This window comes from Choloepus didactylus, chromosome 2 (genome assembly GCF_015220235.1).
Source record: "Choloepus didactylus isolate mChoDid1 chromosome 2, mChoDid1.pri, whole genome shotgun sequence".
NCBI lineage: Eukaryota > Metazoa > Chordata > Mammalia > Pilosa > Megalonychidae > Choloepus > Choloepus didactylus.
In genome coordinates, this window is record NC_051308.1 from 22,284,702 (window position 1) to 22,299,053 (window position 14,352).

Below are 14,352 nucleotides of genomic sequence, written 5' to 3' on the forward strand. Positions count from 1 at the left end.
TACCTTCTCTCTCCAGCTCAGTGTATGAAAGTAGTCTCTGGTAAGAGTCCATTAAAATCTAGGCTATAATAATATGTTAGGTGATTATATAGCTGAGATTTTCTCTACTTTCTAGCCTCTCTTATTTGGAGGCTTCCTAAATGTAAAAAGCATGACAGAGAAATAAATTAAAAATGCATTAATTTTCCTCATATAATAGTAAACAGATTGTATCCAGAAGGATTAATTGATTTACAAAATAAATATTAATTAATATTATATTCAAAAGTTGGGCAAAAAAAAAGAAAAAAAGAAGTAGGGGAAAGATGAAGATTTTAAGAGAAATCAAATATTTTGATATATATGAAAGCCTCAAGCCTGTTAGGAATACAATGATAAGTCCTTCTCATCTTTGGCAGATAGGTAAGTTATCTCATTTCTATATTATTGACGAAAACATAGAGATCATGTGGCATTTCCACTGAATGAATTACTAGCTAAAGTGATAGGAACACAGACTCCCTGACTAGTACTTTGCTAGGGGTTACCACTGTGATTTATGGACCAATTAGAGTTCTGTGGGGTTAGATGAAAGACTATTGTAGGGAATTTTAAATCTTGACTTTCATAAAAAAACCACTTATATATTTCTTTTGCTTTGCTTTGTAGTTACCAGCTGACAAGTGGATACAAGCCTGCACCAATGGACCTTAGCTTTATCAAACTCACCCCATCTCAGGAAGCAATGGTGGACAAGTTGGCTGAAAATGCTCATAATGTGTGGGCTCGAGATCGAATCAGGCAGGGTTGGACTTATGGTATACAACAGGTACACAAGAAAAGTAGTTCTACCAGCACTTGGTCTGATATCTACTCAAGTGGGAATCAGCATAATTAGTAACAGGAGAGTTTAAATATTGTCTGTTTTAAAACTCATATATAAATAAGTCTAATATAATGTACTTGTACATATGTAGCAAAATATGTAGCCTTTTTAGTGCTGGACTCAAGAAGTTAGATGACTGTAGCTCTGGGTGTTATGTAGGAGACATATTTAATATACAGTGGATATTACTAGAACTATGATTTAGAATGTGGTTTTATGTCACTTCTGTCTCTGAAATTGTTAGGGGAAACTTTGGGAATATGAGAATAGTGAAATAAAGGAATAATAAAACAGGTCCACAATTTCTTATTCCAAACCTAAGGTCCAGATGAATTTTTGAAACCAGACTTTTTTTGGGGGAGGGGCTTTTAGAATGGCGATATGCAGATATATCACAGATTACATAACACCCTTAGTAGGACAGTAAATTAATACTTGTTTAGCAAACTTAGAGATGGTCATTCCAAAAGGAATGAATAAAGACTATAAACAGCCTTACATCATTCAGATCTGGTTTCACTGTCAGATGAGTTTTCATTAAAGTTAAGAGAAGAAAGAGGTTTTCAGAGTTTTGTGGATTTCAGAACTGGGGATAGGTGATCGTGGGTCTCTGTTAGTGGTGGTACTTGTGAGAATAGCTGACAGTAATTAACTGCATATTGGGGCAGCACAGAATAGGAGTTAAGAACAAATTTTAGTCTTTCCTCTTACTGTCTGTGTGATGTTGGACAAACTACTAAAATTCGCTGTTCAATTGTTTCCTTATCCATAAATTAACTTCATTATACTGCTTCTGGAAGTGAAAGGTTGACAGCAGTGCCTGGCACGCAACAAATACTGTATAATAAGTAGCCATTACTATTAGATGCTGGTCACTATGTCTAGAGTTTCAGATGGAGTTCCTTCTTTAACTTTCATAACTTTCATAACTCCCCAATTCTCATTCAGTGGGCACACAACCTTAGAGTAACTGGTCCAAGGATACACAGCTGATTCATAGCAGAGCTAGGATTTGGACTCGGGAGAGCCTTCTGACTCCATAGCCAAAATTTTTCATTTCCCTTATACATTGCCTCTCGTTGGGACAGGCTGGAATGCCCTTATAAAAGATTTTCAAGAATAAAAGAGATGGTTACTTAAAAGCTTAGAATATGATTCAAGATAAAGCTTAAAAGTTGGTTTGAAAACTTTACTTCCAGAACCTTTCTAATCCAGTGACTTTTGGCATTTGGAAGAATAAATAAAACTTGAATAGCTTTGAATTTTGTCTTAAAATGATACAATTTTGTATATGGAATTAAACTGGTTAAATCGATGGGAATGTCAGTGCTAAGTCTGTTTAAGTGATTTTGTGTGTGTGTTAACCTGAACCTTATGCTACAGAGGCAAAAAGAAGAAGGTGCCTGTATTGGTTCTCTTGAAAGGGAGAAGACCCTATGGGTCTGTCAGACAAACCTGGATTTCCCTGTTTTCCTCTTCCTGGGCATGTGGTTCCTCCTCCTCATAAAAATGCAAGGCTCTTGTCTGAGCCAGCCGGGGCTCTCGTTTGAACCATTTCTCATTCCCTCACCCAGCTCCCACCCCATCTCCACCAAATTCCCCACTGACTTAGCAGATGTTCGCTGGATTATTTGAATGAGCGTTCTTAATTTTCCTTCACTTTCATGTTTATCATACTCCAGTTCAGAGTTCTTCCTTAATTTATCTTCTTATGCTTTGTATAAACTTGAGTGCGGGAGTTTACTTGAGTTAATTCTCTTCTGTCTTCCTAGCATAGCTGAAATCAGATTCCCAGGACCCCATCTCCCAAGATTCATTAGAGGCTGTAGAATTTCTATGTAGGAAATGTTTGGGAACAGCAACCAAGATGAAAAGGAGGAGGGCTGGGCAGTATGTTTGGAAGCTGCATTGGCAGCACATACATTCTGGTTATAATTCTTGTTTATATTAGGGTGCTTTGGAGTTGTACTGAAGGAAATCCCCATAGTACCCACTCTTGGTGCTACCCTGTCAAGTAACCCAGATGATTTTGATTCTGGGTGTCGGTAGACCACATTTGGAGAGTCCTTATAGGTATTCAGTATGAATTTGCCAGAGGGAGCAAAGAAGGGAGAGAGAAAATAGTTTCCCTTGCTCTTGTTCAGCAGAACAACCCCTGTCGACCCCACCTCTTTTCATTAGATGGTGTAGGGGTCTCCACAGGCTCCCAATTCCTCTTATGCTAAGGTAAATTGAGAATTGATTGTTCTTCTTGAAATATGGAGACTTTGACAAATACTACAGCCAGGTCTCAGTGTTTGGAAAGAATTAATTTCTCAAATGGTGGTGCCTTACAGGCTTGCAGGAATTAATACATCTTCACCATTCCAGTGAAAGTAAGATTTGTACCTCTAAAATTGGGCATCCTTTTGCCAAGATAGTAAGACAACCTCTTCCATTTGTCATCTACACTTTAAGAACCTTTAAATTTAGAGCCTATTTTGTAATAAATACTTTCGAGTTTCGTAGCCACTTTAATATTCTTTGTATTAGTTTCAGCAGTGGATGGAGCTAACTTTATATTTTTCAAGGGGCATAGAATGACTGTCTCAAACACACTAGGTTTTCTCTGAAGAAGGGAAAACAGTCATGTATTATTATTTGACTCAAAATCATTGAGGGATGACCAATACTAATTTGGCTTTTCTCGTAAGAAAGACTTGTCAGTGAACTGAAAAAGGAAATTATATGTTCTTTAAGTTAGCTGCTTGTCTTGTGACCATGGCCAATGGCAGACAGTTAAACAACCTTTGAGGTTGTTTTTTTGTAGAGAGAGCTAGTTTTAAATTGATAACTTATTTATTTGATCAAATCTTTAATATAGATAGATAATTCTGATAATCTTCATAGCCAGGGAAGATAAAGGGAATGAGGAAGGGCAGTTTTTACCCTCAGAAGTATTTTTGATTTGGTAGCTTTCTCATTTCCAAAAGCCGTTGCTATTGCTTTGATGTGCGCTTTTTTTCTTCCTGTAGGATGTAAAAAATAGAAGAAACCCGCGCCTTGTTCCCTATGCTCTTTTAGATGACCGAACCAAGAAATCAAATAAAGACAGCCTCCGAGAGGCTGTGCGGACACTGCTGGGCTATGGTTACAACCTGGAAGCTCCTGATCAAGATCATGGTAGATGTATATCTATATATCTTTTAACCATGCTTGCCTCTGGTTGCAAAATCATGTAATAGGCAAATAAAGAAATAAAAGCGGAAGTACTAGATCGAGTACTCTGATTTGTCCAATTTAGGCCAGTGGTTTGAAATAGTGTTTCTTTCACCTGCCCCAGGATGCACCTGGTGCATTAGACCCATCTCGCAGGGTAGCTTCAGTAGTATGTACCAATAGTAGTCCTTTAACTGATTCTAATCTTGTAAACCGCTCCCCCCAACCTCAACCAGTCTTCCTATATTTTTTGACAAAAGTTTTTTTTGTTTTTTTTTTTTAAGTCTACCCCAATATCCTGTAATGACTAATATTATCAGTATGGTATCAGTGCATAAGAATGAATCTAGATCTTAAAGTAATAATAGCTAATATTTATATAGTTAATGCTCATCATGTGCGACAACTGTTTCTATGACCTTTACATTCTTATTTAATCCTCACAGTAACTCCTTGAGGATGGTACTTGTGTTTTGCTCATTTTACAGATAAGAAAGCTGAGATTCAGAGACTTATGTGTTTTCCATTTTACTAAGTGGTAGATGCAAGACATTCTGACTCCAGAAATTAGTCTTTTGAGTTGAGTAAGTATTAGTATTCCAAGAGATCTTAGTAGTTATTGATCCTTATTTTGCTGCAAGTAAAATTAGATGTTCACTTGATAATAGTACCGTTCATAATCATTATATGGCATCTTGTTTATCTTGAGTTCAGCTTTGTAACTACAGATATTGGGTACACTCTTATTATAAGCCAGATATTACAAGGTGTGCGGGATACCGAACAGATGCCTGCCTTAAAATGTATGTAGTCCACATATCACCTGGATGGAAATATACAATAAAAGGCTTCTAGGCCAAGAAATAGAAATCGGAAAGAGGTATACGACTGTCTGATATAGAGTATGTCCTCAGGCCTATTGGATCCTTTTATTATTATATTTTTAAATTGAGATATATTTACTTAAAAGGCACAGATCCTAAATTTGCAAACTGGTGAATTCTGACATTTGAGTAGACAAAAGGAAGAACCTCCCAAAACAACATATCAAACCTTTCTATCATTCCAGAAAATTCTCTCCTGCCCCTTTCCAAGCGACACCTTCTTCCCCAGCAATGTAACTACTTTTTGGCTTCTATCATCATAGATTAAGTTTGCCTCTTCATGTACTTTGTATAAATGTAATCATTGCAATATGTATTTTTGTATCTGGCTTCTTTTGTTCAATATAATGTTTTTGCAGCCATACATGTTGTTATGTTTATCACAAAAATTATTGCTGAGTAGGATTCCATTGTTCAAGTATACTTCATTTTGTTTATCCATTCTCCATTGATGATGATGTGAGTCGCTTCATGTTTTTGTCTGTTATGAATACAGCTATTATGAATGTTCATATACTAGTCTTTTGGTAGACTTATGTTTTCATTTCTCTAGGGGTATAGGTATCCTGTGCTGGACCATAGAATAGGTATATGTTTACTTTTATAAGAAACTTCTAATCAGTTCTGCAAATTATTCTCCCACAACCAATATATGAGGTTGCAATATATTGAGTTGCTCCCACATCCTGACTAAGAATGGTTGGTGAATCTTTCTGTTTTTAACCATTTTGGTGGGTGTGGGACAGTATCTTATTGTGGTTTTAATTTGCAGTTTCCTTATAAAAAACAATGTTGATGACTTTTCTTGTAATTATTGGCTATTGGTATATCTTCTTTCGTGAAGTCTTTGTTCAGATCTTCTGTCCATGTTAAACATTGGGTGATTGGTCTTCTTTTTATTGAATTTTAAGTGTTCTATATTCTGAACATAAGCACTATATCAGATATTGCAGATATTTTCTCCCAGTTTGTGGCTTGCTTTGTTTCTTAATGAGAGCTTTCAAAGAGCAGAAATTCTTAAATTTGATGAAGTTTAATTTACTTATTTTTTGCTTTACAAGTGGGTGTTGCATGCCCTAAGAAATCTTTCCTTTGCAAACATCACAAAGATTTCCTTCTACATTTTCTTAATTTATAATTTTTTTTTTAATTTAGCTTTTTTTTTTTTTCTGTCCAGATGGTTATCTAGCTGTTCCAACACCATTCATTGAAACAGTTATCCTTCATCCAGTAAAGTACCTTGGCAACTGTGTCAAATGTCTATTGACCATATATTCATGCATCTCTTTCTGGACTATCTGCTCTGTCTTATTGATCTATAGATATAACTATGAAAGCCACATTGAGTTTTTATAAGTTTTGAAGTCACGTAGGGTAAGTCCTCTGAAGTTTTTCTTCTTTTTTAAGGGCTTCTTCACTCTTCTGCTTCCTTTTCATTTCTATATACATTTAAGAGTCAACGCAGTTGGATTTTGACTGGGATTGTAGTTGAATTTATAGATCAGTTTGGAAGAGAATTGACATATTAAAATGCATTGTCTTGTAGTTTTCATTATAGAGGTCTGGCACATCATTTATTAGATGTATTTCCTGTATCTGATATTCTTACAAATGAGATTAGTTTTCATTTCATTTCATTTTTCAATTGTTCATTGTTAAATTGAGAAACACGGAGATTTGTATATTTATGTTGTATCCTGTGAGTTAATAAATTTATTTATCAGTTCTTATTTTTCTTTCGTAAATCCATAGACTTTCTATACACACACACGAGTTCTGAAGAAAAAGACAATTTCACTGTTTTCCTTTGTAATCTTCATGGCTTTTTTTTTTTTTGTCTTTTTTACTTAATGAACTGGCAAAGACTTTGTTACAATGTTGAATAGAAGTGATGAGAGATTATCCTTGCCTTATTCCCTGTCTAAAGAGAAAACAGTTTTAATGCTCATCATTAATTATGCTGTTAACTCTAGGTTTTTCACAGATGACATTTTTTACATTGAAGAAAGTTCTTTCTATTCCTTGTTTGCTGAGAGCTTTTATCACAAGTGAGGTGTTGAATTTTGTCAAATATTTTTTTGCCATATATTGAGAAAATTATATATTTTTCTTATTTATTCTTCTAATATCATGAATAACATTGATTGTTTGGGATGTTAAACCAACTTTGCATTCCTAGGATAACTCTACTGTGTCATGATGTATTATCCTTTTTTATATATTGCTAGATTCTCTTTGCTAATATTTTGTTAAGGATTTTTCCATCTGTGTTTACATGGAATATTGGTATGTAATTTTCTTTTCTTGTATTGTTTTTGACAGGTTTTGATATCTGTGTAATGCTGGCCTCATATGTGTTCTCTCCTCCTCTACTTTGTGAAAGAATTTGTGTTTGTTTTGTATTATTTCTTCCTAAAATGTTTAATAGAATTTAGCATCGAAACCATCTGAGCCTGGAATTTTATTCTGTATGAAAACTATTTATTTATGAATCTAATTTCTTTAATTGATTTGAGTACTCTTTAGATTTTCTATTATATAAGTTAGATATTGAAGGGCTCAAAATTTCAATACATAGAGATTACTATCACAAAGGATATTCCTTTCAGATGTGTTAAAGTATAGGAAGAGTTGAGGAATGGCTAATAGCCTAGTTAGGCTGAAATGTTAATTCCCCCTTATAAATGTGGGGGAAAGAACAGTAATAGATGAAGGCAGAAAGATATTAAGACTATGATATTAGGTACAAAGATATTAGGATTACCTTGAACATCCATGTAAGAAGTGTGATTAAGTTTATGCAAGAAGTACCAGCACATGAGAATTTAGCGGAAGAGATTGGTGTGTGAGCATAGTTTACATTAGCAGTGTAACTGTGGTGATGGTGTGAAAGGATAGATGGAAGGACAGGGCCTGGAGATACAGAGACCGGTTGAAAGGGTTTGGAAAGATTGTGATATTCTGAACAAGGAAGGTAAAAATGGAAATTAAAAGATGTATGTGAGATATTTTATGATCTAAAGCAAAATAAATCTGGTTATCATTAAGATGAGATTAGAAAGATTAATTTATAATTGGCTGTATTGTTCTCACTGACATTAAAAAAGTTAAGGGCATTAAAAGTTTGATAAAATTGAATCTAAACCTATGTAATCAGGGTTTTAATGTATTTCCTAGTTGTCAGAAGATTAAATGTGAAGTCAGTCTTTGAACTGTCTATTTCGGAGTATTGTTCTAAATTATTTTAAGATACTTGGAAATGTATATTATTTGTAATCATTTACAGGTTTTCAAGGGTTGAATTTCTTAATTACAAATAATCCTAGGAGATTGAAAGGATAATTGTTTATTATCAATAATTTCTTTCGTATTATATAAACACCTAAAGGATTTTCAATATGTGCAAATTTTTAAAGAGACTCCCATGCCTTCCTTCATAGGTTGTTATAAGTCACTTGTAATTTTAATACATAATTAGATCTTGAGTGCCCTCTAGTGGCTAGTGTCTTTTAAGTGTATGCTTGGGAGCGCTTCTTTTAGGACCTGTTGGATTAGTCTTTGGTTGTGAGCCCTCTCTGTGCCAGATCTGTGGAGTACCAGGGACCTTGGCTTGACTCAGACCTTGCCCTCACTCTTAAAGGGGGGTTGTTAAAAGGGCAATTCTTGAATTTTTTTTCTATTCTGTGTACCAACGGCCTTGATAATGTGTATTAGGATTGTATCTGCTTTCATTTTTGTCAATTATTATGTTCACAGTCCTAATGTAAAAATCAGTTATATGCCACACTTACATGAATTAGAATTGTGCATCAAACAAATATGAATATAGAGTGTTTAAAATCAATCAGAACTGCATGTTTAAGGGCGGGGGTGGGGTGTGAGTCTCTGCTATTTGACTGTGGTGCTGCATGTTAGCTGTTTGCTTGGGCTCCTGAATTCATGTTTTGGGGGAGTCTTTTTCCCTAGATTCAATTCAGCAGATATTTATGGAACACCCACTTTGTGCTCAGGCACTTGATGCTATAGAAGATGAAAAACAAATCTGGTTACAGATTGCCTGAGTCTTTTTTATTTTTTTTATTTTTTAACTTCTTTGGATCCAGATTTTCATTTACTGTTAGTATTTTCTCAAGAAAGAGAATGTTGATTTGTTGCGTGTTTAAATCACTGTTGCTATTTGACCTAAACAAATCTCAGAGATAGAGTATATGAGATATGTGGACTCTACAGGCATTGTGATGAAAATCTATGAAAGTTGAAAGAAGGAAGGAAAGGAGAGAGAGAGAAAGGAAGGGAGGAAGGGAGGAAAAAAAAGAAAAAGAGGAGAAAAAAGTTAATTACTGTGAAGTCCTTTGCATGATGGTGTCTATGACTAGCATGTTCTTTTCAAGTTCATTATGAGTATAGTTGATTGAAAGAAAGTTCCACAGCTTAAGGTAAGAAAAAAATAAATACCAGAGCTAAAAGAAATTCTCCATCATGACAGCTTTTCACTGTATGATCTCCCTATAGTCCCCAGATTTTTTTATTACCCGTATCAGTGGAGGGGATTAGTGGTGTATCTTAATATCAGGAGAAATTTTTAGTGGGCTTTTGAGATGTTATATTTTTCAGGAAATTTGCCTCCCAAAACATTTGACTTAGGCTAATATTAAGATTTATTTGCATTCTGTGAGCACACTGCATAATTGTGAAGGCAGTGCCCTGGAAACATAATAGGGGGACAGTGAACCTGGGATGTTTCAGTTGTTTCGTTTTAGAAAAAACTGAATATTCATACTGGGAAAATTGAGAGTTGACTCTGTTTGTGTATAGTAGGATTTAAAGTAAGATTTTATTTCCAACTGTTGGCATAACTAAAAATGACTACCTGAGGACATTTTTACCTGTTGAAAAATAATTTCCAAATGTCTGTGTTGTTCATAGTTTATATTCTATATTTCTTAGATTTGTTTAGAGCAGATTACTCCTGTGATTTAAAGAAACAACACATCAGCTGTATCTTGAGAAACTACTAACTCTGAATGAAAATTGGACTTTTCTTGTTTTTTTATTTTGTTTTGTTTTAGTGTTGCAGCTTTTAATTTAATTTAACTGCCTTTAAATATCATGAAATTTGAAATATCATGAAATTTGACAGTACTTTTTAGTCAACAAGTAGTTTCTATCTTATCTTTACTAAGTAACGGAAATGAGAATTTTTTACCCCACTATACAGATGTTTACCTGTCTCACTCAGAACCCTTTCCATCCTCAGTTTGAAAGTTTCAAAAGCAAATGTTTTCTTGTCCAAGCATTTGGATCTATTTTAATATGGCATTTTAAATTCATATTTTTGACAGTGTCATGCATATATTTTTCAATAAGATGTTTGAATGTATTGATTAGTATGTGAGTGTGTGTGTGTTTGTGTGCATGACTGTGTGCAAGGTGGTATTTTGAATTTGAGGCTATCACTGCTGGAGACTTGAGAATCAGCTAGAGCAAGCCAGGCTGTCAAATATGTGTATGTGTGTGTATGTGGAGAAGAGATGAAAAGGCTAAGTGTTGCTTATTCAGAGCCTTAACCCATTTTTGAAAGGTTAATCAGTAGATACAGTTCAGCCTTGTGTTCTTTAATCACTACCTCCATTCTCAAAAAGCACTTATTGAGCATATCATTAATATCCTGTTATGTGTAGGAACTCTTAATCCATTTTTCTTTACTGCAAGTATCTTAAATTGTTATATATGATCTAGCTGTTTGTTTATTGGTGATCTTTAGAGCTTATCTAGATTATTTTTTTTAGTTTGAATTTGGTCATATCAAATCAATAGTTATACTGTTATTAAACTTTTATTATATATAAGGTCTTTCCCAACTCTTCAAAGGACGAAAGATGAGAATGAATATTTAACTAGTATCTACTTATTATGTGCCAGGTCCTGGAGGCAGCATAGCAGAGTGGAAAGAACTCAGGCTTTAGCGTTAGACAGCTACCGAATCCTGCCATTTATTGGTCAAGGATAAATAAATTGTGTGACCTTGGTCAAGTTTTAAATTTCTTCATCAGTATCTAACCTAAGACTAGCTGAGTTCATCCCATTCTTTGAGATACAAATGCAGTGGATCTTAGGTCCCCATGCCTTGTGATTTCCTAGGGGATTACATTCTCAAAGTCATTCTGGCTCTGAATTCTCTCCCTGAGTTCCTAACTCAGAGTTTTTACACTCCTGGACCCCTCAATCTTACTTGTCTCATTTCCTGCAGATAATTCTATTCCCTTTGCACCACATGGGTCCTGACGTTGGATTCTGACACTTTAAAATTTTATTTTCCACAGATCTTGTCCACACTACTTTTGTATGTGTTTTAGATTACAATGAAGATTTGGGACAATGGAAAAGTTTTATCTCACATCAGTGAAAAGAACAAAAAATTAAATTGGACAGTAGATACCCTCATTCTTTAGAGTCCCTTAGACACCTTGTCAGGGAAATTCGTCGTTGGCTACCGTTCTTTCCTGTGTATAGCTTCCTCTTGTTGCTGTCTCTCTATCGTCTTCATTGCTGCTTCTTCCCTCTCCTCTTGCTTCCATAAAATGTCTATTCAGTTCTTCAACAGAACTATTTAGGTCTTTTATTGTCTTCTTTCAGTCCATGCTCTCAAGGTCATCTTGTCTTCCACTACCAAGCCACCAAGGGGCTTGTAGGTGTTCTTCTAAATCTAGTTCCCTCCAGAAAAGGAGCTAACATCCCCTACCCCTACAGAGTTATTGAGGTTTGGACAATAGTTTCTCCCAATGGAGCCCTCATATTTTTCACTTCATCAGATTGCTCCCCTCTGACAGTAGCCGATCATAAATACGTAGATACTTTGTAAAATGTGAGGCAAGGTATAGAAAGTGTCCTTATCAGCAACACCATAAATTTATTTCCTGAAGTTATGTGACATGCTCCCTTATCTTTCAGTTTCCCACCCAGTGTTCACCCAAATCTCTCTAACATTCACAGCTGCCAGAGCTGAGGTGTGTAGTGGCACAGGGGAAAGGTTCCGAATCTTCCGTGCTGAGAAGACCTATGCTGTCAAGGCAGGAAGGTGGTATTTTGAATTTGAGACTGTCACGGCTGGAGACATGAGAGTCGGCTGGAGCAGACCAGGCTGCCAACCCGATCAGGAGCTCGGCTCTGATGAGCGTGCTTTCGCTTTCGACGGCTTCAAGGTGAGTGGACTCTGCTCTGCACCCGGCACCAAATTTTGTATGCTCCTAATTTTCTAGGCCCCTGTAGACCAGGCATGTAAATAATATAGCTTCCCATTATATTTTTTTCTGGTATTCCTTTTGGTAGTATAGTGAAAACAGTACTTCCCAGAGCACAAACTTTAAAAAACAGTCCGTAGATGTTTTTTAAAAACATCCTTGTCGTCTCAAAAGACTTCTCCCCCACCCCATGAACTCAGTGAAATTCAAGAAGTAAAACATTGCTTCTCCATGATTGTCAAGAATATGAACCATCCCTATCTATCAAAAGTCGTAAAAATACATACATATACTAAGAAAAAATGCATATACTTTGATGCAGCAATTTCATGTAAGGAATTTATCCTTAAGCAATAATTAATGATACATGTACAGATTTAATAGCAACAAGGATGTTTAAGGCACATGTTTTTATAATCACCAAAAATGTAAATTTTGGACTTTATTAGAAATTTATATTTCTTAAGCTGGGGGAAAAGTTGTTGAGTGCTGACTTTATTAAGTATTATTTATTTTTTATTTATATTATTTATTATTAACTATTATTTATTAATATTCAATATTTAATATTAGATAAATATTAACATGCTATTCTGTGTGTATATAAATATTTTAAAATTTAAAAATATGTATATATATAGCCCCATTAGGATACTAATAGTCATTTCTAGTTGATGAAATTCTAGATGTATTATTTTCTTTTATCTCATATTTTTTTACTTTCTTCAATGAATTTGATTTCCTTTTCATATGAGAAAAAATATTTTTTAATTTAGAAAAAGAAAGAAGATTAGAATAAATAAGAAATATGAAGAGATTCGACAATTGGGTTTTCAAGTGTTATGACCTTTGCGGGAAAGTATCTCTAGACTAGAAATTAGTATTGTGTCTCCTAGGACAATTGAGCCACTTTGTTGTGAACCATCACATTTCTGGAATTCTGTTTTTTATTACAGATAGAAAAATTTGATACTATTTGATACCTAATTTAGTTTTTAAAAAGGACAGTGTGTTATGCTTGAAGACTCTTAACATTGTTTTGCATTGATCCTGGTACACATAAAATCAGTATGAAGGTAGTGCTTAATGGAAAAATGAAAAGATTTTTTCCAGTAAAATAATAAGTACAACTAATTTTATAACTGTAAATTATTGGAATATACTTGTAGATCCAGAAGTCATGTTTATCAAAATTGTGTTTCAATTGTATTTATTACTCGAAGATTCGTTAATCTGATGTATGTTGATCTGTATGTTCAACATTTAGCTTGTTATTTCAACAAATATCTAAAGAAATTTTTAGGTTTGATTTTAAGCTTTTGTCTTTGGTTTTAGTATATAACTCAAATGTTTCTAGATGATCATTTGTTGACTTAATGGTATTGGTCCCAGGAAATAGAACTTTATTCTGAAATAGGTGAAAATTAGAATGTCATTTTCAGTGATAAACTCCCAACTTAGTTTCCAGCTTATAATTCTTTGTATTTGTGGGAGTAGAGGAAAAAAAAAAAAAAACATTCCCAAGAAAGCGTTCATTGTAATGAGAAAAGAAAATTGTGAAGACATAAAGTTTTTCATTTAGTAGAAAGTATCTGAGGTTAGACTTATAAAATAATCATCTCTCAAAATCATGAAATAATACTTGGGTTTTTTCACAAGATTCAATACCATATCAAGTTAATATCAGGGACTTAAAATTCCTAGACAACTCTGTATCACTTAAGACATTGCAGTAAGTAGATATCCTAGCTAGAGTTCATGGCTGTCATCTGCTTTAATAGAAGTGGCTGATGGTGAGAAATGCCAGTGAGTGGGTGGCCGTGTGCTCTTTTGTTGGCTTATTCTGTGACAAGCGGCTCTTCTTTCCTCCTTAGGCCCAGCGGTGGCACCAGGGCAATGAGCATTATGGCCGCTCTTGGCAAGCAGGCGACATAGTTGGGTGTATGGTTGACATGAATGAACACACCATGATGTTCACACTGAATGGTGAAATCCTTCTTGATGATTCTGGTTCAGAATTGGCTTTCAAGGACTTTGAGGTTGGTGAGGGTAAGTGCACTGCATTTTGTGCTGTGTTCAAATTTGCAGTATAATGAAGATATTTGTTCTCAAGCTTTATGACCATCCATCTTTTGTTTGAGGGTGAGTGAGCACATGAGTTGCA

General features: G+C 34.8%; 1 protein-coding gene across 5 annotated transcripts in view; it reads left to right on the forward strand.

Moving 5' to 3' along the window:
- The window catches only part of RYR2 (ryanodine receptor 2), a 769,122-nt gene that overhangs the window by 490,762 nt on the left and 264,008 nt on the right, over positions 1 to 14,352 (forward strand). For all 5 annotated transcript variants that reach the window (XM_037821856.1, XM_037821863.1, XM_037821872.1 and 2 more), the window contains exons 25-28: positions 649 to 808; positions 3,880 to 4,027; positions 11,941 to 12,149; positions 14,063 to 14,237. In XM_037821856.1, the coding sequence (XP_037677784.1) occupies positions 649 to 808; positions 3,880 to 4,027; positions 11,941 to 12,149; positions 14,063 to 14,237 (692 nt within the window). The remainder of the gene's footprint in view (positions 1 to 648; positions 809 to 3,879; positions 4,028 to 11,940; positions 12,150 to 14,062; positions 14,238 to 14,352) is intronic.